The sequence below is a fragment of the Phasianus colchicus genome, chromosome 6 (assembly GCF_987193195.1).
Source record: "Phasianus colchicus chromosome 6, bPhaCol1.hap1.1, whole genome shotgun sequence".
NCBI lineage: Eukaryota > Metazoa > Chordata > Aves > Galliformes > Phasianidae > Phasianus > Phasianus colchicus.
The window spans coordinates 2,390,056-2,412,797 of record NC_143441.1 but is presented as its reverse complement, the minus strand read 5'-3'; the positions used below and the strand labels follow the sequence as shown (position 1 = coordinate 2,412,797).

The window sequence follows — 22,742 nt, the reverse complement described above, 5'->3', positions numbered from 1 at the left end:
GGGTTTAGTTTGATGGGTGGTATCAAGGTTTGGGACCGTGGGTCTGAAAGATCACACAGATTAATGGGCTTTTTTTGGTATTCGCATGTTTGTTAGTACATAAACTTTATATTAATACCAAATGCTTGCTGTTCACACTAATAAAGAAGGGGGAGATGTGGGACAAAGAAAGACATTATGAACAAAAGACCTTGCAAATGAGTAAGCAAGCTTGGTAGCTACGTGCACCAAATGTAAACACGCACGAGGCGCCTGGTTGGTACGTATGACTAAGAGGTTGTTGTGTGGGTGTAAAAGATTATAAGCATGTACAATAAATGTCTTTGTTCTGCACCAGCAACAGAGTCCGTGGCTCTCCTGCCACAATTTGCTGCTGCTCCAAAGTCAGTGTTTTCCTCAGTCACCATCCCAAAGACTCCAGCTCCTCTCTCCACATTTCCTGCTCATCTCACAGCCACAAATGGGTCACTCTGGAGTCCAGGTTCCATTCTACCCCTTCAAAGAAGCAGCTGCCCCACTCCCTAACCTTGCTGAGGTCTGGCTCCAAGCGTTGCTAAGTATTCCACCTGAATAAATAAACAGCCTATGGCAGAGCATGGAGGCAAACAGCAAGCAGTGGAGCCAGAAAGTGTAGTTACCCAACAAGTTTAAACCAACCTAATTGCTGGAATTTCCAGCATGCTGTGAAGAAGCAGCTCTGTGTTCCTGTTCTGCCTTCTGTTGCCACTCCCACACGTGTTTTGGGAGCTAATCCATTGGAAAAGTAGAGATTTTTCTCTTTTATAAGGTTAATTATGAGATCAAACAGGTCCTGGATACTATAGAACATGTGGCTGTGCAAATGCTGGCATTATTACTGAAGCCGAACACTGAGCTACATCTGCCTCTAATCAGTCCACATGCATTATTTCATATATTCTGCTATTCATTATAGTTTCTTACCATGTGCTAATTGATTCATTACTTTATGCTAAGCATGCAGTCACATGCTAGTTATTAGCTATACCACATGTCGAACTTGCTTTGTGTATCTTTAAATGCCATACATCCTGGTCTGCCAATGCTTCTATATGCAATGCAACACATACGTTACCACCCTTCATTCATGCTTTGATGTTCTTCAAACTTCCTGCTCATCAGTCTGGTAAGTAATTCTTTAGTCACACTCTGGAGCTCCTTCTTATTGCAGTTGTGTAATTACTATAAATTAGAACTTCTGATGGGTAGATCTGTGCCTTGGCCACCTTGAACTGTGATGCTCCAAAGTGCCTGAGGGAGAGGAAAGTATTTTGAAACATTCTGTGACATATTTGAAACATTCAGCATAATCATGTCAGTATAAACCCCATGTTCAGATAATGTTCTGTTAGACCATGGAGGTTTTGCCTGTGTTAGGACTCTGTAAGTGGCTCAGATAACATAGATAACATGACTGTAGAAAAGCACATGCAGCTACAAGGAGGCTAAGTGTGTTTCTGCCTACCTGCTGGTGAGGAAGTTAGCTGCGAGAAGGAATGAGTGAGAAAATCTCAAAAGAATGGTATACTGCATATCATTACAATCCCATCCTGCGGAATTTTAGAACAAAGAATGTAAGGAATATATAACTGAATTTTTAAGCCTAGCAGGAAAAGACAAACTACACTATTACTTCTTACTTAAATAGAGCCTGGCCTAAGATTTACTGGAAATAGGTTGAATAGAACATGCTCAGGTGGAAAAGTGTTTTGTAACTGATTTCAGCAGAGTTATTTCTACCTTACATCTGAGGCAAATTTATTCAGAAGTTATTTATTGTTGTTGTTATTTTTTGTTGGCTTTTTAATTTTTGTAGCTCTAGTCTGACGTTGACAGTTTTAGTTGTCAGCATGGTCTGTAAATGCCCCACATCAGCATGATATAACATGAGCTGTGAAATTCACATTTTCATCCTTTCATATCCTGTTTATTGCAGGAACTACTGGCCTCTGGGAAGACAGCTGCATCCTCTCAGGCTTTTATCTTTCGAGCCCTGAGCACAAGGCCTCCTGCACGTAGATAAGAAGCCCAGGTTGCAAGGTTAGTAAAGAAGGTAGAAGAAAGAGCTGGGCAGAGTGTTTCTCTAAGGAAAAGCTAGTGCTGAAGCCGGGCATTTTGTGTGCCAGGAAGCAGTCTCTGTTGGACGGGGGGAAATAGCCCTGAGTAAGAGCTTGTGTAACGCCTGCTTTGTCCCAACAGCTACTTTCCATATGCAGCTTGCTAGGGCAAAGGCAGGCACAGACGTCACTGCTTTTCTTCTGGGAGGCTTGGCACTGCTGAAACTCCCATGTCCCTGAGTAGCGACTCAGCCTACAGCATGAAGCCAGCGGATGCAAGCGCTAACGGGTACCAGCCTCAACAAGTCTCGGCACGTTGGGCTCTGGGTTGTTTTGGCTTAACTGGGGTCTTCTCCAGGTCCCCGGCGGAATCCGTCCCTTGCTGCCCTGCTCAGCGTTTTCGGGGTGAGGTGAAAGCTCGCAGCCCCAACGCCCGTGCCAGCCTTTCTGCGGCTGTAGCTGCTTCTGGCTACAGCCCGCCCCTACGATGTCCTTATTGGACTCCCGGCCAAGGGGTGTTGCTGCGATGATAGCAGCAGGGCGAGCTGTGCGTTGATATGCCGGATCTGCGGGGCGTTGTGTAAGAAGGAGCTGCAGGGAGCGGAGGAGAATTAAACAGGATCACATTTCTCCTCTGTGAATTTAAGAGGTTAGTGACTATTACTTAATCCCTGCTAACAGTAATTAGGGTTTGAAAGCACCGTTTTTGTTTTGTGAACCCATTCTGCCTTTCTGAAAATTCCTTGCCACCACCGTTTCCCCCCCTCTGCTGGGAAGCAGTATGGGAGTCCTGCACCTTTTGGGCTTCCTAGCTGCTCCGGGGGCACCCACCGCCTCGAGGGGACAGTCCGGTGTCGGGAACGGGGGGAACGGAGAGATCAGAGAATGCCTTTAGAAAAATGACTGACCTGTACCGAAGCAGAGAATTATCTCATAAACGACAGATAAGCATCGTGGGGTGGCCGGCAAAAGTTCATTCAAAACCTTTTCCCAGATTGTTTTCTGAGCTTGCACAAAGGAGTGCTGAGCATCCTGCAAACCCTGTTAAAATCTGTGACTGCTGCACGAATTTGACATCGCCTGAAGTACAGCCCGTTACCCTTGATGTACTTCACTTTACCTGTGTGTAGTGTGAGGATGATGATACTTACATTTTTGAAAGGAATGTGGTGGGGTCATATTCCAAACTACTTCTGGTGGGAAAACCATGGTTCTCATTTTCTCAGATACAGCGTGGAATCTGTGTGTAAAGCTGACTCTTCATTAGTATTATTTAATCCTTCAGTCACGCCTACCATTTATCTTTGTTTTAAAAAAAAAATGCATCATGGCTCTGTCTACGCACAGAAAGGGAGGCTCAGCCTTTATGTAACTCTCCTGGTGTCATTCTGAACTTCTTTGTTGGAGGTTGTTCAAAAAATCAAGCTAGTGTTAATTAGGGCAGCAGTTTACTAAACTGATTTTCTGTGAAATCATTTTTACCGAGCTCCTTAAAATGGTTTGCCAAATTAATTTTCCTGAGCTGAAGGTAGTCATTCAGCTGTTACTTATCTGGCTAATGCAATGCAAATTGATACCATTCCAAAAATCTAAAACATAGTGTTTGAGCATCTTTCTGTCATCTATGTGAGTCATGGGAAAATAAAGACAAATCTGTTTCAATAATACGAATCCAACTTGAAGTTTAATTTTCACAAAATTCAGAGCAGTAGTTAAATGTTCAAAATTCAGCTAAGTAAAAGAAGACCAGCCTAGCTAATGAGGTTTCCAGCTTGGAAGAAAATATCCTTTACAAATTTTATAATTAAAAGATAATAATATTTTCTAAGGAAACATTAGTTTTGTTTCGCCAACGTATGTAGTTATGTAGTGAGGTAGTATTGTTATGTCACTGCCTCACTACAAAGGGAATCTTATTGTTTCCACTGGAAACTAATAGCAACTGAACACATATTTAGCAAACACTTGTTCACTAAAGTTATAAATGAACTTAGACATTCCATGACTGATAGTAAAATAGTAATGCTTAATATGATTTCTACTGTAGGATCAGGGAACTTGAGAGCTAATGTATTTTGGACTTGTACTGGTAAATTCACATGAATACTGTCAACAGCCTTTATTCTGATACTAACCTCAGTATCTTTAGCATGTAAACTGAGTTTCTGGAAAGAAACTGGAGTTTAAGTCAATTCAGTATGGTTTATATTTACCTTGAGGAAAGGGCAGTGCATATTTTGTATAGGGGGAGGATCAATCTTTGTAGTTTCTGTTTTTTGTGGTTTTTTAAAACTGTCATCAATACTCCGTAAGTTATCAGGCTAACCAGACATTTCCAGAATAAACAAGAATACCACCGCATTCAGTTCTGAGATGTGTCATTTTAACTAAGGGTCAGATTAGCAGTATCCTCTAAAATCAGAAACTAACTCTAACAGATAGAACAGTATGGCAGGAGGGCTGCTTCTATGTACTGAAAAGGAATCATTCTTGTTAAAACAAGTGAAGGTGAGTCTATACATGAACTGACAAGAGCTTGAATTACAACTGAAATCACTTCCTGTCTTGCACTTGGGTGTCAGGATTGCAGTAAGGTAAGAGAATTAAATGCACATTGGCATTTTTATTTTGCAGTGGTAAGTCTTAAGTCACCTCGGTTTTCTATGGCTTATGGGAAAGATATGCTGCATGCAGTTCTGTGCAGATTTTTTATAAGCTTTAGTGAATAAGTGTTTTCCATCATTGCTGATGTGGTCCGTTGTAGTTTTGGCTGTGCTTCTCTTGCTATTCAGGTAAGGAGCAGTCAGGCAAGGGCATAAGTGTAAACCATAGCCGATAAGAACCAGAGAAACCAAGATAAAGGACTTGAATATTTGTCAGGAGGTTTGCAGTAGGAGAATAACTCCCCAGGGGAAGAAGTAAGAAGTTGATTTGTTTGACATGTAGCCATATCAACATACACAAGACCAGCAATAACCTTTAATTTTTAGGCAGCCACACATCTTTCTGAAGCCTGCCATTACTGCTTATTGTAGTAAGAGAACTTGCTTACATAAAGGAAAACATAAGCAATATTGTAAGGCATCAAAATCTTTACTTCATGGAGAGGGGAGGGAATGGGGCTTGCAGAAGAAAACCTGTCAGAAAAACAAGGCACTTAGCACTTTAATCCTAGGTTAGGAAAGATGGAATGTGTACATGTCCTGTTGTTACTTGTTAGAACAAAGGTTGCTGAGGGGCTGCCCCCTCCTCGGGAGCCAGCCTTGAGCAGTATTCTTATGCGTGTAGGGCAAACACGTTGGGTTTACACCTGGAAGCTCCATAGTAACAGAAACATAAAAATATTTTTGACCTGTTTCTTCTCAAGTAAGCAAAAATTGGATTTTTGTTTGTTTTGTTTTTTGTTGTTGTTTTTCAATTTAAATTTAACTTAAATTGAACTTAAGTATTCTTTACACTAATATTTGCAACCCAGACACAGCTTTACCGTTCTACTTGGAAAAATATGGCAGCAAACTCACCTGATTGGGAAAGATAATGACACAAATTTGCTAATCCAGTTAGTTCAGATGCGTGAAATTCACCATGTTAAATAGAACTGAACTTTGACAACATAAGTTCAACAGAATAAAAGAAGTCTGTGGGTTTTTTTTTTTCCTCTTTCTTGTTAGTATTGCATTATAAACTATTTATAAACATTATAAACCCTGGCTTGGGCAACTGGTGTTCCTGCTATGTTATAGTAACTATCCTGCATGCTAAATTAAAGGCTGTCCTATGCTTATACAGAAAGCCATTGTCATGGCTCAAGTAATGTTGCTGTGTTTGTTTCTTTTCCTCAGTGAAATGTGGAGACAGCACCTTTTTGTCTTACTGCTTCCTTTGTTCTATGAGTGAGAGCAAATGAAAGCTTCCAGAGAGAATACAGAACCATTAAATCATCACATAATCCCTAATTAAGAAAGAGAGCAGTACAGTTTGTGAGGGGAAGAGCCAGGACCACAGTCGTTCCAGCCGAAACACCGTGGAAGGCTTTAGCTACAAAAAAAGCTGTAAAGCCTTGTGAACCTTTCTGTTTCTAGGGAGAGCAGCACTTAGTGTTTATTAAGTGCATGCTCTGACACAGATTGGCAACAGAAGATGGGTTAGTCTGACATTTAGTTAGGCATTTAGAGACCATAGAGGCTTGTTCAAACTTATCTTCAGAGTAATTAGTTAATTTTTCTCAGACAGAATTTTGTGTGGTTGAGAGTGTGATTAACATATCTGTATAAATCCCTATCTGTATTTAGACCTGATGACAAATACAGATTTGTATAGGACTGAGATTTTTGTCCCCATCAGTTCGGATTCATGAGATAAGGATGAAGAAGGCAAATTAACTCTTGACCTGTGTTCTCTTCTAAAGCAGTGATTCTATAGAGGCAAAAATCTGTGAGGAGCTAGCAGAAAAGGATAAAAATCTCTGCCAGTGACAGTTCACAGTTAAGTGACAAGGCTGTAAACTGAAATGGTACGGTTCTATCATTGGCAGTAACTATGGACTTTGTCTACCTTCAGTCTTGGTGTCCAATGTAAGACAGAATAGAGTTGTTGTTTTGTGTTGTTTGTTTTTTGTTTTCCCTAAATATCCAGTGCTTGCATTTGCCAGTTGAGTAATTTGGAGTGCAGTGTCTTAGAAACAGTGAGATGTGTTAGGTTCATTGATATCAAGAAACTGCTAGAAATATTTGCTTTGGGAAACATGTTTTTTGTCTGGAATTTGTAATGTTCTCTAATGGCAGCAGCTGAGCAAAACTTTGATTTTGAAGTCTAACTTACTTTCTTCTACTGTAAAGTGAAATAGTTCTGTGGTTTAGCCTGTCAACCATATAGCCTTTCTCTTACCCCATCATCCCAGTGGGATGGGGAAAAGAATGGGTAAAAAGGTTTTTACTAAGACAGAAAAATAAGTGAGGAATAACAGTCAATTACTTTTATTACAATTAGCAGTTAATTACTGTTATGATAATTACTCTTATCATATATATATGATGTATTTTACAAAATGTGATGCACAACACAGTTGTTCACCACCTGACAACCAATCCTTGAGAGTCTGCCCCCCTGGCCAACTCTCCTCAGTTCTGTAGTTTTCACATAACACAGTATGGTATAGAACTTTGGCCAGTTTAGATCAGCTGTCCTGGTTCTGTCGCTTTTCTAATCCTTGTGCTCCCCCATCCCCCTCACTGGCAGTACAAGAAGCTTAGAAGTCTTTGGCTCTGTACAGCACTGTTCATCAACAGCTATAACATTGTGTGATATCGGTGTTGTTTTTCTCCTGAAGCCAAAACATAGCATCATAGCAAACAATGTGAAGAAAATAAACTCTGTCCTAGCCAAAACTAGAATGAGTAGCTATCCTTGCATTTAGCCCAGTATTTACAAGAATAAGACATGTTATCTACTTTTATTATGTCTGGCATTTGAAAAGAGGCCTTAAGACTGAGGGTTGTTCAGTAAATCTTTCCAAAATAAACAAGCCATTTGCCTGACTCTGATTACTGCTTAAAAATAACAATATTCTGACAATCTATGTTTCCAACCCAGTCCTTCCTGGGTAGGGCCTGGTGACGGTCAGCCTGCTCTAATGATATTTGCAATATTGATGCAAATAAAACACAGAAGAACCATAAAAATGTCAAGCTGATCTTTTAAAATAGACTTAGATTGACTGGATGTCATGGCCTTCTGTCACAGGGTAAGAAGAACTATAGATCTCTTGTGCTTTGAGCAGGGAATGTGAGAAGATACTTCTCTGGCTGCTCTGATCCTGGTTTTTCTCTTAGACTCCACCAGGAAAGATGCTGCCTTCCCAAGGAGGCAGAAATGGAGAACTGTCTTTATTCCCTGCTGGCTACACAAAGGAGGCTCAATTTTGAAGGCTCACTTTATTTTTCCTAAATGCCAGATGACAGTTTTCTTCCATTCATTTACTCAGTTGAGAGAACACTTTTCAGAGAAAGTGCTGGTCTGGTTTACTACCATCCACATCAGCTGACCGGTAGTTTCCCAGCTTAAATGGCCCACAATACCAGAAACAAAATATTCCTGTTTTTAAAATACGGGAGGTGAAGGCCTCCTGTGCAGGATGCTGGTGAACTCCTAAAGGAGCATGAAGGTACTGATAACCTAGGAGAAGTAACCATTAAGCTTTTTTTGGTTAAACAGTTACTAAAGGAGTCTTCAGCTTTTAGCTTTCACCTGTGGGTTCATACTGACATGCTGACAGAGACAACATTGTTCATCAAGAGGCTCATCATCAGTGCGGGGAGAATAAATGGAAGTTCAAAGTACTTTCTTTTACAGTGTGCTCATAATTATCTTTGCCAGCCCCTACATGACCTTAGACATTTATGTGCCTTCTTGGAATATGCTTCATTTATTGCAGACTTTGGAATAAAATTGATATAGTCACTGGGAAAAACCACCCAGCCTGAATGCAGGTACAGCCAAATGGCTTGCGACCTGCAAATCTGGCTCACGAGCCATTGTCTGGCCACACTATCATTCTTTTTCTTTGGATCAAATCCAAAGCAAGGGGATCTAAGTGGACTCAGAGTTCTGCCGTTGCAAACAGTTATGGCTTACATATTCTTAACTGCAGAGGCTCCTTTACTTTCTTTATCTACGTGAATTTGACCTGGTATCTTTTGAAGGAATGTGTAAAACAGTGACAACTTACAAATACCTATATGTAGTGAGTGTGCTTATGATGCTCAGGTAGGATGCCTTATATCTTCCTTTTCTAATGATCAAAACACGAGATAATTTGTCTGAAACCCATTTTGTGGAGATACCACAATCGTGCCTGAGATGCATATGGCTTAAATAACAGAAATTAATCTTGTACAGTTCTCACCAGAACTTCAAAATAATGAGAAATGAATGCATTTAGACTGAATTATTTTAAAGCTGTGAGGCTGAAAAAGGTAATGAACAGGATTGGTGGTACATTACAGAGTATCTTTTATGCTACCATTGGTAGCTTAGGATGGTAACTGTTCAGTACAGCCACTTTCTATTTTTCAGAACTTAGTGATCTCTTTGGCTACTTACAGGAATGGTGCAGTTACAGAAATCAACATGTAGGAGAAAATGGAGTTCTTATGTTAAATCTTTTCACCAAAGTACTGCAAAAAAATGAAGTGTGTATATTTAAGTAAAATCTGAGAAAGAGAAAGATATTTGTATTTAAGTTTTAGAAGTATTCATTTTGGAAATCCCTTGCTTCCATGATTGAGTTCTTTTTCTGCCTCTCTTACAAGGTACATTGCCTGCTTATAGTGACTTTAGTATTGTTGGCACCTGAACCTCTGTGGGAGTTCGCTTAAGTTACTGCAAAGCTAGGCAAATGCACCAATCCTGCCATCAACAAGGTATTATCCAGCTTTTGAACCACAGTGGTTAGAATAAATTACTGGTGCACATCTAGTAGATATTTTTGGATTAGGTTTTTGGGTAGGTTGTGTTTCTAAAATATTCTTCTGAGAAGGCCATTAGCTTCGCTAACAGCACTGAACACCTTTGAAGGCAGATTGGGAAAACTAAAGCATTTTTTAAGCCAACTCACCAATTTTAGATATAGACGTACTGAGATTTTGGATAAGGTCACGAGTTTTGTAGATGCTGCCAGCAACCTCAGCGGTCACTATTCAGCAAGACTTAATGGAGTATGTTGAACCTACAGTGCTTCTAGAATACTGGCACAATCCAAGTTGTATCCTTCTTCAGCAGATGTTACTGCATGGACCCAACCATCAAGTCAGGTTATCAGTTTTAGTGGGTTTTGTATTCATTACGCATATTTTCCTGCTCAATGAACGGGGGTACCTGACCTGTGTGTTAAGGTATGTACTCATTTCTCTTTTGATGTTTTTTGAGTATTAGTAGTAGTTGGAGGAGATTGAGTTGGAATCTTCTCTTTTGCTGATGGCTGTTTTTAGGTCCCTTTGAGACTAGGCAGTGATTCTGGTGATGGTGAATCTGTGAGTACACAGCTGTAAGTTGAGACCATTTTGTGCTTCGTTTTTTTTTTTTTAGTAGCCTCAAGCTTTGGGTTAGCACATGTTCAGGTCTAGAGATGCTAAAGCTATCTGACTGGACATGAAAACTAGAACTTCTGAGTAATTCAGCTACTCGTTATATAAAACTGCCTCTCTCATTTTAGACATCTCAGGGTTTGAAGGGTTAGACCTAGAAGTTGGGAGAGATGAAGAATTCACTTTTGAAATGTGTCTAGTTAAACACAAAGCATCATCTTTCCTAAAACTACATAAGATTTTCTGGAAAGTTGAAGTACTTTGGAAAAGTACTTTAAAGAGTTCCTGTAGTCTTTATATAAAATGTTTTAATTAACTTTTTTTTTTAATTGGTATGATACCAAGCACTCCCTCTAGTGGCTGATAAATATTTTTTTCAGTTTCTTGGGGTATTCTTAAGAGGAGTAGCATGTGAAGACTGCTTGACTGCTAAAAGACAAAATTGAAGACTGACTGTTCATGTGAAAAGAGCTTAGTGGCTGGGTAGTGGCAATTCTTGATTTCTATGATGGTCAATAGCATGAAAAATATTGGGTGTAAAAGTATGGGGAATTTGAGTAACCTTGGTTCTTGCTCCTAATTCAAGAGCTGTTTTTTTCCCTACAATGAAGCAATTGCTGTCATTGGTAGCTTTCCAAAATTTAATGGGAATTGAGAGCTTTGACTGCATTTTTCAGGCCCTGTTGAAAAGGGGTAGACATAAAATGGTGGAGACACTAGCCATTGTATAAATTATTTTTATATTATTACTATTTCATATTATCTACTTTCAAAGTTATTTTAATCTAGTAATAAACTTTCAATCAGTGTCAATTTATTTTAGACAACTTAAACATTTTTCCGGCTTAGGAGAAGAGGAAGTCAGCAAAAAAATTAATTTGTCTGACCAACTACAGTTTTCTGACCAGCTTCAGATAATGTGGATGTTGTTTACTCTGAAGAGAGCATCGGGCAGGCCCCTGGTGTTATGAGCTGAAATGCTTATGATGGACACAGAAGGTTTCATCAGCCATGGCAAGCAGTATCTTTGTGGTGACTGCAGGTAGCTTCTAGCAGGAGCGCTGTATTTTATTTATCTCTGTCTGTCTGTCTGTCTGTCTGTTTTTTTATCTATTTATTTATTTTTGGGTGGGGGCAATTCTCAAAATAGGCCAGCCTTTCACAGAGCTGGAATGCAGTGACCTTCTGTGGACCGGAAGATAGGTGTCATCTTTTGGGTTGAGTTCATAAAGATATTAAAAGAACATACTTGTGGCTGGATATGTGCTTTCTTCTTGTGCCCACTAACGTTACAGTGAAATCTCTTATTTCCTAATGTAATTCTATAAGTATTCTCATTTATCAGTGGGATTAGTCAAAATTAAAGCTAAGCATGCATATAATTAATTACTTGTAGGGCTAGGGCTTCAGTTGAATTTAACAGCAAGAAAAAAGAAATATGAAATGTTTGTTGTACTTTATATTGTATTGTTTTAAATAGATATTTGAACACAAAATGTGGTTATGCCCACCTTTTTTAGATGTCTAATCTGTGTGGGCTTTCCTACAGCAAAGGGGAAGAGCACAGGTTGTAGTAATACCTACTTATTGCATTACATTTATCATCAGAAGGCCCAGAGATGCTTTGCAGTAGAGAGAGATTTCCTTTGCTTTGGGAGGACTGATAGGGAAAAGGATCTGATTTTCTTGCTTTAGGTCACAAAGGGAACTTCTGGGAGAAAGTGAGAACACAGCCTGGAAATTGAGCTTTCCTGTGGCTCCACAGCTGCTTAGCTGTGCAGAGATCCTGGTGGCTTTATTCTGGTTCTGCTTGGAAACCAGGGAATGCATATGAATTTAGTGCCTGCACAGGTGTTAAGCAGACAAGGGTTAGAGAATGCATTTTGAAGAAAAGGAGATCATTCACTAGCGTCATGTATTTTATGTGAGTTAGAATTTACCCAGGCCTGTTTTCTCAAGGCTGTGTTCTGTTCACAGACTTGAGCTGTAGCAAAAATATTGCTTGATCCCATGGAAAAAACAGGATCTGTGAATTGCTGATAGCTCCATACTACAGCTCGTTCTTCTGAATCCTCATCTAAATTTGGACTTTAAAGAAATTGACACTTGTCTATTAAATCATTCTTTTCTTCTTCAATAACCATGTATAAATTCACATTCAAATATTGTTAAAGCACGCTAAAGCCCAAAGTAATTTCTTTGAGATTGTTTGTGGCTCTTTCCTTTACTCATGTACTAATTAACCACAGCCTTTTGGTTAACGAATAGCTCTTATGTGGGATTGCTTATTCACCCACCCAGGAGTTTCACAAGACTCTAATTCTCTCCAGAGTATTGCCTGGAAATTTCAGGAGCTTTTTTGAATAATATATTTTTTTATTAAATCAAAACTGGATCCCTTCATTTCTTCCACTTATCTTTTTTTTGGAGTGCTGAAAGGTGAGCTCAGTTCTTTCCTGGCCAGTTTCAGTGCTAGCAGTGCAGATATATTCAAAAGGAGCTTGGCCATCTGCTGTCACCTGTAGAAATCAGTTGTCTCTTGCAAAGCATGTACACTAGGCAAGGACCACCATTAAAACTGGCCCCACAAATCACCATTATTCCCTCCACCCCCTCACTGAAATAATACAGTATCTCTGTATCCCAGGGCAGATTTTCAAACAAAACAAGCCAGGCCAAGAAGGACTTGGTTTCTTTCTATGTCTGTCTTTGGGACTCTGCCTCAAAAGTGTTACTTGCTTTGTTTTTTTTTCCTCTTCTGACTCTTTTGACCAAATCTGAACACAAAGGCTCACTAGGGATGGAGAAAAGCAACAGAACAAGATGATCATTCATGCTCATGCAGGCATTTCACAGCACTTCTGATTCAGTCTTCCACATGGTGGAAGATGTGATGTATTAAAGACAGATCTTCAGCTTCTCACAGTACCTCTCACAATTTTATGAGTTTTATGAAAAGTTTTTACTGCCTGTATGGAGGACGTGGAGCGCAGCCTTTCTGGGATGTGAGTCAGGGCAGCTGTGGACTCTGGAGTTGGTGGAGTTAGGCTGCAACAAGTATGTTTTAGTAAAACTTTTCCACTTACTAATGCTGGAGATAGTATATTGGTTATAAGTCGTCATTTATTGTTAACTTTCACTTTTTAGTGAAGGTGGTTGGGCACCTGTAACACAATGAATGGCTGGCTAGATCTCAATCTAACTATATCAACTGCAGCTTTGGAAGCCGGCTGGAAAAACAGAATTTCATCAGAAAGCCTGGACAAGTAAACCTGCCTGTAATTGTAAAAGCATGCAGATGTTTGCATTTAAAAGCCAGGAAGAGAAGCTTACTCTGGCTATGCCAAGGTGTAGTAGGGCCAGTCAGGGTGAGAGACTGTTGTCTGATGGTAAACCTCTGTGAGAGTCGGTGCCTTGAAGTTTTAACTCACCTACCGGGCTCTGTGCGCCTGCCAGGAAGTTGTGGACTGAGATGTGCTAGCCAAAAAAGGGGTGCTAGCAAAGGACAAATGCTTGGGGAGGGTTGGTGAAACTGTTATAAGCAGCTCAAGGACAACTTTGAAACTACTAGATGCTGTTGTTTTCTTCTGAAACATGTGGATGGATGGTGAAGGAGGGTAAATGGGTCTGTCAGGTTTTTGGCGTTACTTATCTTTGGCTCTCATTTTCTGTTTGTGTTCTAGAAGAGAAGTAATAGTGGTAGAGTGGTAGGCGTTGCCTTCTTGATAATCTCTTTCTTGCAGAAGGGTATTATCTCAGGGTTGCAGCAAAGGCAGAGCAAAACCACAAACTGCTGCTCTAGGATGTTAGTGTTCAAACATTACTTTCTTCATCCCCATTCTGTTTCTCCTTTTTTTGTCTCAAGTTCTGTCTTTAGTTAGGACTGATGGAAGAGACCCATGCCAGGTTTACTTCTAATTTGTATATACTCTTTGTATATACTTTGTATTTACGAAGCTTAGGCTTCAGTGCATGCAAAGACTGAAGTGTTTAAGTAGTCCCCTCTAGAACAAAAGGTATTTATGCTTTTAATAAGCGTACTAAATGGGAGTATTTGTTCTTCTCTTTTCTAAACTACACCAACAAAAGCCATACTGTTCAACTTCTGCTTTTTCTGCTCCAGACAGATGTGTCTTGCAGTATGAGAGTAAAATGTGGTGGTTCCAGCAGTAAACTGTAACCAACATCTCAAGTACAGCATCTTCAGGACTCTGGGTGTTTGAAATAAGAGATGTAGCTCTGGAAGGATCCTCAGTGTTTCAACTTGCCATTTTTACAGTGATTCCCGCTGTCTGGTGTTCCCCTAAAAAATCTTTGCTGAGAAAGGTGCCACAACCCCTTCTCTAGACTTTACTGCCATAATAGAGAAAACATTATCTGTCTAATCCACAAGTCTGCTGCAAAATAAACTCTAGGGAACTTCCTCAAACAAATCTGGGTTATATTAGGGGAATATATTGGGCTGGATCTGAAAGTCTGGGAGAGGTGAGGCTGCTGCAGCTCCATGCTCTCAAATCCAACCAGTAGTATGGATGAAAATGTATTCCCAGTCAGCACATTCACGGAGCACAAACATACACCATATATGGACATGTATGTGGCTGGCCCTATAGATCACAGGCGCTTAGGGCACTTGTATGAACATCAGCAGCCTCATCCTGCTGCCTTCTCTGGTTGAGCAGGATGTGGTCTACCAGTGCATCCCTCTGGTGGCAGGGCTCGGATGCTCAATCAGTCAGGTAACTGCCCCTGCATCCCGGTCTCCCCAGTTGCTGGCCATCTGAATGTAGGAATTCCTCCTCTCCCTGTTTCACTTAGCAGTAGCAGAATACAGTCACCAGGCCACTGTATGTATGATGATGCATAATAATTCTATCTACTGCTGGTGGTTGCATTCTGCGTTTTTAAGTGGTAGGAGTAAGTGACGACATGTAAGGACTCTAGCTCTGGAGAGAGAGAGATTAAATGTAAGCAAGGATGTGACTTCTACAGAAGGGGACACTGGAGAAACTAACAATTATCATTCAATAACTGTGGGAATCAAATGTTTCAGTTGTTGAATAAGCAAAGTTTTGCTAACCTTCATGGCAGCATATTCAGTTTATGTACTGGTATGCCAGGTTTTTGCTTCTCTTGGTATGTGTAGCAGTAGAGCAGCAGTCATTTGAAGTAGCACACTTAGAAAGACTGGATTGGAATTGCTCCAGGAAGGCTTCTCACATCAGTGTTATTGGTGATAGTGCTGCTGCAGGTGAAATTGATTGCAAAATATTTTGATTTCTAATGCGAGTCACTCATTTGTACTTGTGGGAATGAGACTTTGAAAACTGCAGGAAATGTGTGAAGCTTTATTGAAACACTTGGTGTGTGATAAGAGAAGGTACCTGTTACAATCCTGTAGTGTGTAGATATGGCATGAAAAATATTTCATGAGCAGGGTGATAATTAAGGTCTGTTTTTTCAATCGTGCCTGCGCTCTGGTTTTGCATGGCCTTAGTGATGTGGCACTAAATGGAGGTAAAGCTTACCTGTGTGAGCTCTAGAAAGTTTTTTGGGATGTAAAGGCTGAAGTCCTGCTGTGATTGCACCAGGGAGGAATGCATTTGCTGTGTGACCAATCCTTTCGGACATGCTCTATTGCCAGTTCTGTTGCTGAATATTCCTTTTACTACTGAATTTCCTAAGAATGCATAGAAAATACATTTTGCTGCAGAGCTGTTTACAGATATCCAGTGGAAGAAACAAGCAGCACAAGCACAGAAAACTCAACAGAGAGCAGGAGGGTGATGGGGTTATGATACATCTGTGTGGCATAAATGAGCCTCTTCAGCTAGATGCTGTTCTCAGGTTAACTTTTGTGTCATGCTGGTCTCCTGGGTGCTGGACCCTTGGGTGCTGGCTGATGTACTGTTGTATCACTACTTTTTTTTTTTTTTTTTCCCAGTACTGCAAGAGCCAAGATTAAGTAGCCTTTAACTGAGATCACAGGTTTTAAGAAGAAGGCATGAAAGGCAGGCACAGCAGTTTATGGTTTGGGCTTCCTCTTTCATCAGCTTTGTAATTGAAAAGTAACTGTAATTGTTATCCTAGCATAAAAGATTGAAATAATGAGTAAATTTTTATATATTCATCTGGGCTCCTAGGTGAATATTCCTTATTCTGCTTCGGAAGGTGAAAACAAAACATCCAATTTACCTTTCTCGCTAAGCAGTTTCCAGATACGCTATGTGGGTAATACAAAGCGTCAGCAGGGGTGCAGACACCGTGATTTTTCTCTTGGCTGTGCACATAAGCAAAGCTCTGCAGTGTGCGTGTAGTAGCTGTCTCTGTGTGAATACTGTATTAGCCTGGAAAACCTTGGGAGCCTGCTAACTATGCCTCGCAGCTAGTTGCCGTGGCAGCAGGTTGCTTAGTAACAGCTTTTGTTCTTTGGTTGAAATCATCTGGTCTCTCTTAAATTTCACTTTCTGGGAGGTCAGAAGTTGTTCCTCAGATGAAAGCAGGAGAGCTCTTCAAAGGAGATGCAAAAACATTGGTGTTTGGTGAAGTGTTCTTTATTTGTGGTGGTAGAAAGAAGACAACTCCCTCATCTTCTTTACTTAGATGAAACTGGAGTTAGCATCACACCAACAGATACAGCAGTTCTTGGAAACAGGGTGGCTGTAGGAGTTCAGGGGAATTTGTCTGCCATGCAACCATTAGTCCCACTAAGGGCAGTAGGCAAATAGTAACAGCTTAAAACTCCCATAACCTAGAAAATATCTGAACTTAAAATAAGGCCTTGATTTACTGTTCTCCAGCAGGTCCACTTCTAAGCCTCCATTGACTTGGTCCTGGTCTATACTGGAGTCCCTTATGAATCAGAATTTAAAGAATGACAACCATTGGTTTCAGAAGAGGTTTTTTTGGATATTTATGGATGTGCTTGACAAGATCTCATGGGAGGCAGTCTTGGAGGGCAGAGAGCACAAGTACTCCGGTGTATAGCAAATCGAATGTGACAGAATGCTGTGACGTGTGGAATCAAACTCTATAACCCACGTAAGGTTATAAAGTAGGTATGTTTATTACGGCACTGGGTGCGAGGGTGTTATCTCCTAGCTCACACAAACAAGACAAGCAGTAGGTACATATTTAAAGACATAATGTACACGTATTCATTACATTCCGAGAAAACGGGCCAGAATTTCAAGAAATCATTAACATGTTGTCCCACCCTCTTGAGCGAGTGTCTTAAAAATGTGGGGGGGGTCTCTGGTAGTCAGTGGATGAAGGCTAGTAGCTTACCTTGCTGTGAACTTCCAACCTTTTAAGGGAGGTAGCCCGAAGCAGCTCATATTGGTGTTGTGTTGAGCTGAGTCATCTCTTTCACTGTCCTATCTTCAACAACAGGGCGTCTATTCTTTCTTATCATTGTTTAGCAGTGAGTTTTCACAGACTCTGCATTCTCTTCTTGAGCTTACGTGTATGCAGGCATCTCGTCCTTCAGTTTGTATCCACTCAAGCTACGGGAAAAGGCTGTTCTCACTATATGGGAAAGCTGTTCTCATGATTCAGCTGGTGTGGATCAGCAGGAACATCTGACTGACCTCAGATACACAAAGAAAGTACATGGAGGCAGATACTTTCTAGGAGAGACACAGAGACAGCACCAGGATTACAGTGATGGAGCTGGGAAGGCAAAGCTCAGCTGGTGCTTAAACTAGCACAGGAAGGGCTTCTGTGGCATCAAGACTAAATGTGGGCCTACTGTTCCATTGGGCCAGAGGCAAGTGAAAATTGAAAGTGTTTAGTGCCTTTTATGCCTTGGCTTTCACCAGTCTGTTCTCAGGCCTCCCAGGTTTCAGAACCGACTAACAGTCTATGATAGTATATCATTACCCACAGCAGAGATGGACAGTAGCTCTCTTGCTCATTGAACATACAGCAACCCCTGACATCTGATGTTACTATGAGGCAAAAAGGCAAGTGTTTGCCTTGTTTTCAGGGTAGGAAAGAGTGAGTATCATGGGAGCTGCAGGCTTGATTACCCTCACCCTGGTGACTGGGAAGGCAGTGGAGTGAATCCTCCTGGAAGACATGCAAGCATGTAAGGTACAAGATGTTTGTATGCGTGTAGTATGTATCCAGTAGATCCACTACTGGATTTACTGAAGGCAAATAGTGCCTGACCAATCCAGTCACCTTCTGTGATGAGATGGCTGGTGCTGTTGACAAGAAGAAAATGGTGAATAGTTTTTTAAGTTTGACTTTAGCAAGGCCTTTGGTGTGATCTTCTGTAGTATTCTTATGACCAAATTGGTGAGGTGTGGACTGAGTATGTATGTGAGCTGTATGGTGTGTGGAAAACTAGCTCAGATATTTGTGATCTGTGACATAAAGTTCAAGCAATAGCCATCAAATTTGCACAGATAATTAGTGACATCCCTCAAGGGATATCATGGACAATAGTATTTACTATCATTACTAACCACCTGGATGATGGATTGAGTGCAGCTTCAGCCGTTCTATGAGTAAAATCAAACTCTGGGGAGTGATTGGTACACCCGTAAAAAGAGCCGCTTGTTAGAGGGGTCTGGGCATGCTGAAGAAATGGCACAGGAATATGAATTTCAGTAAAGGCAAGTGTAGAGAGCTGTGCCTAGAATGGAATAACCCTGTACACCAGTTCCTGGTTGGAACACCAGAAAGTACCTTGCAGAAGGTGGTGGACAAGCTGAACCTCAGTCCGTATTGTCCTCTTCTTGCAAAGGTCAGCAGTGTCCTGGACTGCATTAGGAAGGACATGGCTACAGCTGCAGAGCTTTGTCCAGTTTCGTGTTCCATGGTGCAAAGAAGTGTATTGAATACAAGAGTGAATCCAAGGAAGAGCTTCAAAGATGGCCATGGTGGATATTACTGCTACCTAGAGCTTTCTGATGGGAGGGTGTAGAGGAGCTGAAGCCATGTGTTTTTTGGAGATGAATAGTGAAATGGCAGAGGGCTACACAGGGCAGTGGAGGGAGGGACACCAGAAAAGAAGAAGCAGGGTCTGAAGGGCAGCTGTAGTTGGATGAAATTAACAGGAAAAAAAACAAACCCAAACAATAAAAAATAAATAAATAGATAAATAAAAATGGAGAGGCTGACTTGGATTGTTTTAAAGCTATTTTTTTCCCATAAACTTTAGAATTACTTTACAAAGCATTTCTTGTCCTTGTGGTAGATGAACAGTTCTCGTTTGAGGTTTGTAAGGTTATGCTAATTGACTTCAGCTTCAACACATCAATGGCAAATCAGAATACAAAGAGTTCATCACCACTGGACTGGCCAGTGAAAGTACTGCCCTGCTCATCCTCCCTGTGACGCTGTTGTGGTAGGGATATGCACTTGGGAGATATAAATTTCTAAGACATGCCTGCTTGTCATTGAAGAGATCACAGAGCTTTCTTCATGCATGGAAATGTCAAACGTCTTGACCAAGTTATCACATGTTTGGTTGCATCTTGGCAGCGTAGGACATGCCAGCAGTTACATCAGGGAAGACAAGATAAACGTTCTTTGCTTTCTGTCTAAGAATATTTTGGCTGTGTTGCTGTGCAGTTAATGGCTGTATGGCAGCCCAGGACAGGTTGTATTGCATACTCTCAGAAAGTCAGTTGGCTTTATATAAAACTCTGCTGGATTTGCAGAACCTTTTGGCTTCTTTCCAGAAAGAAAGCTATTATATAAATAGAAAAATGTCTCACTTTTAAAGTCTGCCATCCATTCATGGAAAGGAAGGACTCTGTGATGGGGATGTGATATGCTAGCTATTAAATACAGGTCTTAAGACAAGTTCTGTGATGTGATGAACCAATTGAACACATTACAAGGGGATTTGAGTGAACTCAGTAGCCTATTGCATCACAATTCTGTTAGCTACTTGCTGACATCTGAATAAGGTTTGGCTTTATGAAAGCAGAGTTAAAGAATAATCCATCTTCCCAACTATCCCCCCCAGAGCTGCTTCTCTCTCTTTTAAATGAAAAAAAAATGTGTTTTTCTTTTTTCCTCAGATTAACAGAATGTTTGGGACTGTAGTGGTTGGAGTTGGAATTGCTGGGTTAGCACGGATTCGAGATTTGATGAATCCAATGCCTTCTAGCCCTTCAGAGCATCTGAAGCTCCTTGGATTTGTATCCAGGTTAGACATTTCTTCTTAATGTGTAATGTATGTATTTAATGTTTTCTTCTGGTGTACGTGCCTTTTAATATGGAGGACTATAATTTGGTAGGGACAGGGAGTGAATATCAGAAGTTTTATAATTCTCTTAATGCTGTCTGTAAAGGGAAAATGAATGCAACTGTGTCTGTCATTCTGAGTGTCAGCTAGGAAACGAGTACAGAAAGCTTTGCATGAGAGAACAAATAAGCTACCTTATCAAGATACCTTGCAGAAGTGACTGTCTTTAAAATAAAGAGACCTCGCCACAGAATTTGTGTGATAAATGCAGTTCTGTCTGGGTTAAATCTTCTTAGGTTCAGGATGTACAGACGTACAATATTTATACTAATGAACTAAAGTCTGTATGAAACTTTCAGAAATGTTTAAAAAGCATAATGTTTACAAATTTTGAAAGTGTATTGAAGATGAAGTTTTATGAAAATATTTGTTGTAAAGCTGTTCACACTGCAATTTCATCATTAAGTTCTTATTTTTTTTTAAACCAGATACTGTAACTTTAAAGAAACTCCCATAATTTAGTACTTACAGTAAGGCTTTCAGAGAGCAATATTATTTTTTCTTGCCATACTGGAGGAACAGAAATTTAGTGGGACTATTATGTGTATACTTCCTTCTTAGTATTCCTGCTAGACTCTCTGCTCCATAACAATAAAGCGTGAAGGTTTTAAATAGTTACAGGGTACATGCGTGGGTCTCAGACTGTGAATGTATTTTTTCCAGCTATATTTAAGTCATGTAGCCAGGTTGTTTGAGACTGAAAGGACTCAGTAGGTCATCCAGTTTATCTCCCTGCCAAATGCAGTCCTGGTTCTCTGATGCCTAGGGCTGCAGCTAGTCTGGAACCATACTAAAGATAGGATTTCCACTACTTCTTTTGAGAAACAATTCTGTTGAAATGCACAGTTCACAGGCAGCTTGCTTGTATATATGTACTGCCTTTCTCTTTGCATTCCAATCACACACAAGCATTGCCTTTCTTTTCAAGTCCTGATTATGGCCTATCCTCATCCCCAGTGTCATCTACCATAACACAGCCAAGCTGTATGCTCTATTTACTAATGTGAGGGGCATTTGCTGTTGGTGCATGTTTTGTTTTCGGGTGGAGACATGCTCAGTGTGTTGGCCAAGAGAGCCTTTGCCTTAGTGCTGGCATGGTGCATGTGTTGCAGGTCACAAGCCATCACAGCCAAGTGTTTGTTTTGTCCGTTGCATTGCATGTGGTCCTGCCAACTCAGGTGCTTTTGACCAACACTGGGGTGTAGTTCTCCTGCAGGAACACTGTCCTCCCTCAAATTACTCTTATAAAACTGCTCCTTTGATATGATGCTTCTGAAAATATGTTTCAACAGGTGGATGGTGTCTATACTGATATCACCACCTGCAAATGAACCCATCTGTTTTGTTCTTTTTTGTGTTCCACTTCTGTCTGTAAATACTTTGCCCTTCCTGGATCACAAACTTCCTTTGCTCTGCCTTCGTTTATCTCAGTGGTCCGTAGCAACAGTTTCTAAGTGCTGCTGCAGAACATGCAATTGGGAAGAAAGGACTGAAATAATTATGCTCTGGTTTTATTTATGCAAAATACACAGGAGAAGTTTTGGCAGTATTAATGAGGCCAAGCAGATTAGCCTAGAAGATGCTCTAAGAAGCAAAGAGATTCACGCAGCCTTTATCAGCACAGAGAACAAAAGCCATGAAGAAACCATCAGGTATTTTGTATTGCTTTTTCTGTTGTTTTCCCTTGCCTCCACCTTCCATATTAATTTAGGAGCATAAAGAGTCAATGTAAAGCTGTTGCAGTTGAGCATGTGGACACCTGAGTAGAGACAGAAACCTGAAGTAATGACTGTGACTTCCCTGAAGTACCACATAAGCTGTGTAACAGGTTCATAGAACCATATAATAACCTGAGTTGAAAAGGACCTCAAAGATCATCTCGTTTCAACCCCCTTGCTGTGGGCAATGTTGCCAGCCACTAGAACAGGCTGCCCAGAGCCACATCCAGCCTGGCCTTGAATGCCTGCAGGGATGGGGCATCCACAGCCTCCTTGGGCAACCTGTTCCAGTGCCTCACCACCCTCTGGGTGAAAAAATTCCTCCTCATATCCAACCTAAACCTCCCCTGTCTCACTTTAAAACCATTCCCCCTTGTCCTATCACTATCCACCCTCGTAAGCAGCCGTTCCCCCTCCTGTTTATACGCTTCCTTCAAGTACTGAAGGCCACAATGAGGTCTCCCTGGAGCCTTCTCTTCTCCAGGCTAAACAAGCCCAGTTCCCTCAGCCTTTCCTCACAGGAGCTGCTCCAGCCCTCTGACCATCTCAGTGCCCTCCTCTGGACCCGCTCCCAGAGCTCCATGTCCTTCCTGTGCTGGGG

General features: G+C 40.9%; 1 protein-coding gene and 1 long non-coding RNA gene across 5 annotated transcripts in view; one reads left to right on the top strand and one right to left on the bottom strand.

The window, feature by feature from the left end:
• Positions 1 to 859: 859 nt before the first annotated feature.
• Positions 860 to 22,742, top strand: part of BLVRA (biliverdin reductase A) — a 31,964-nt gene continuing 10,081 nt past the window's right edge. The window contains exons 1-4 of one of the 4 annotated variants that reach the window (XM_090142191.1): positions 860 to 1,144; positions 1,955 to 2,058; positions 20,197 to 20,324; positions 21,956 to 22,075. In XM_090142191.1, the coding sequence (XP_089998317.1) occupies positions 20,206 to 20,324; positions 21,956 to 22,075 (239 nt within the window). In that variant the 5' untranslated portion in view covers positions 860 to 1,144; positions 1,955 to 2,058; positions 20,197 to 20,205. Of the gene's footprint in view, positions 2,059 to 2,265; positions 2,725 to 11,087; positions 11,202 to 20,196; positions 20,325 to 21,955; positions 22,076 to 22,742 lie in introns of those variants that run through there. The other 3 variants (XM_090142190.1, XM_031599378.2, XM_090142192.1) reach the window with 3 other exon arrangements.
• LOC149917356 (uncharacterized) lies at positions 12,568 to 18,372 on the bottom strand. The gene is made up of 3 exons (XR_016467420.1): positions 16,355 to 18,372; positions 15,688 to 15,839; positions 12,568 to 12,678 (listed from the first exon to the last, which is right to left on the bottom strand). It is a non-coding gene; the product is annotated as an uncharacterized LOC149917356 (long non-coding RNA).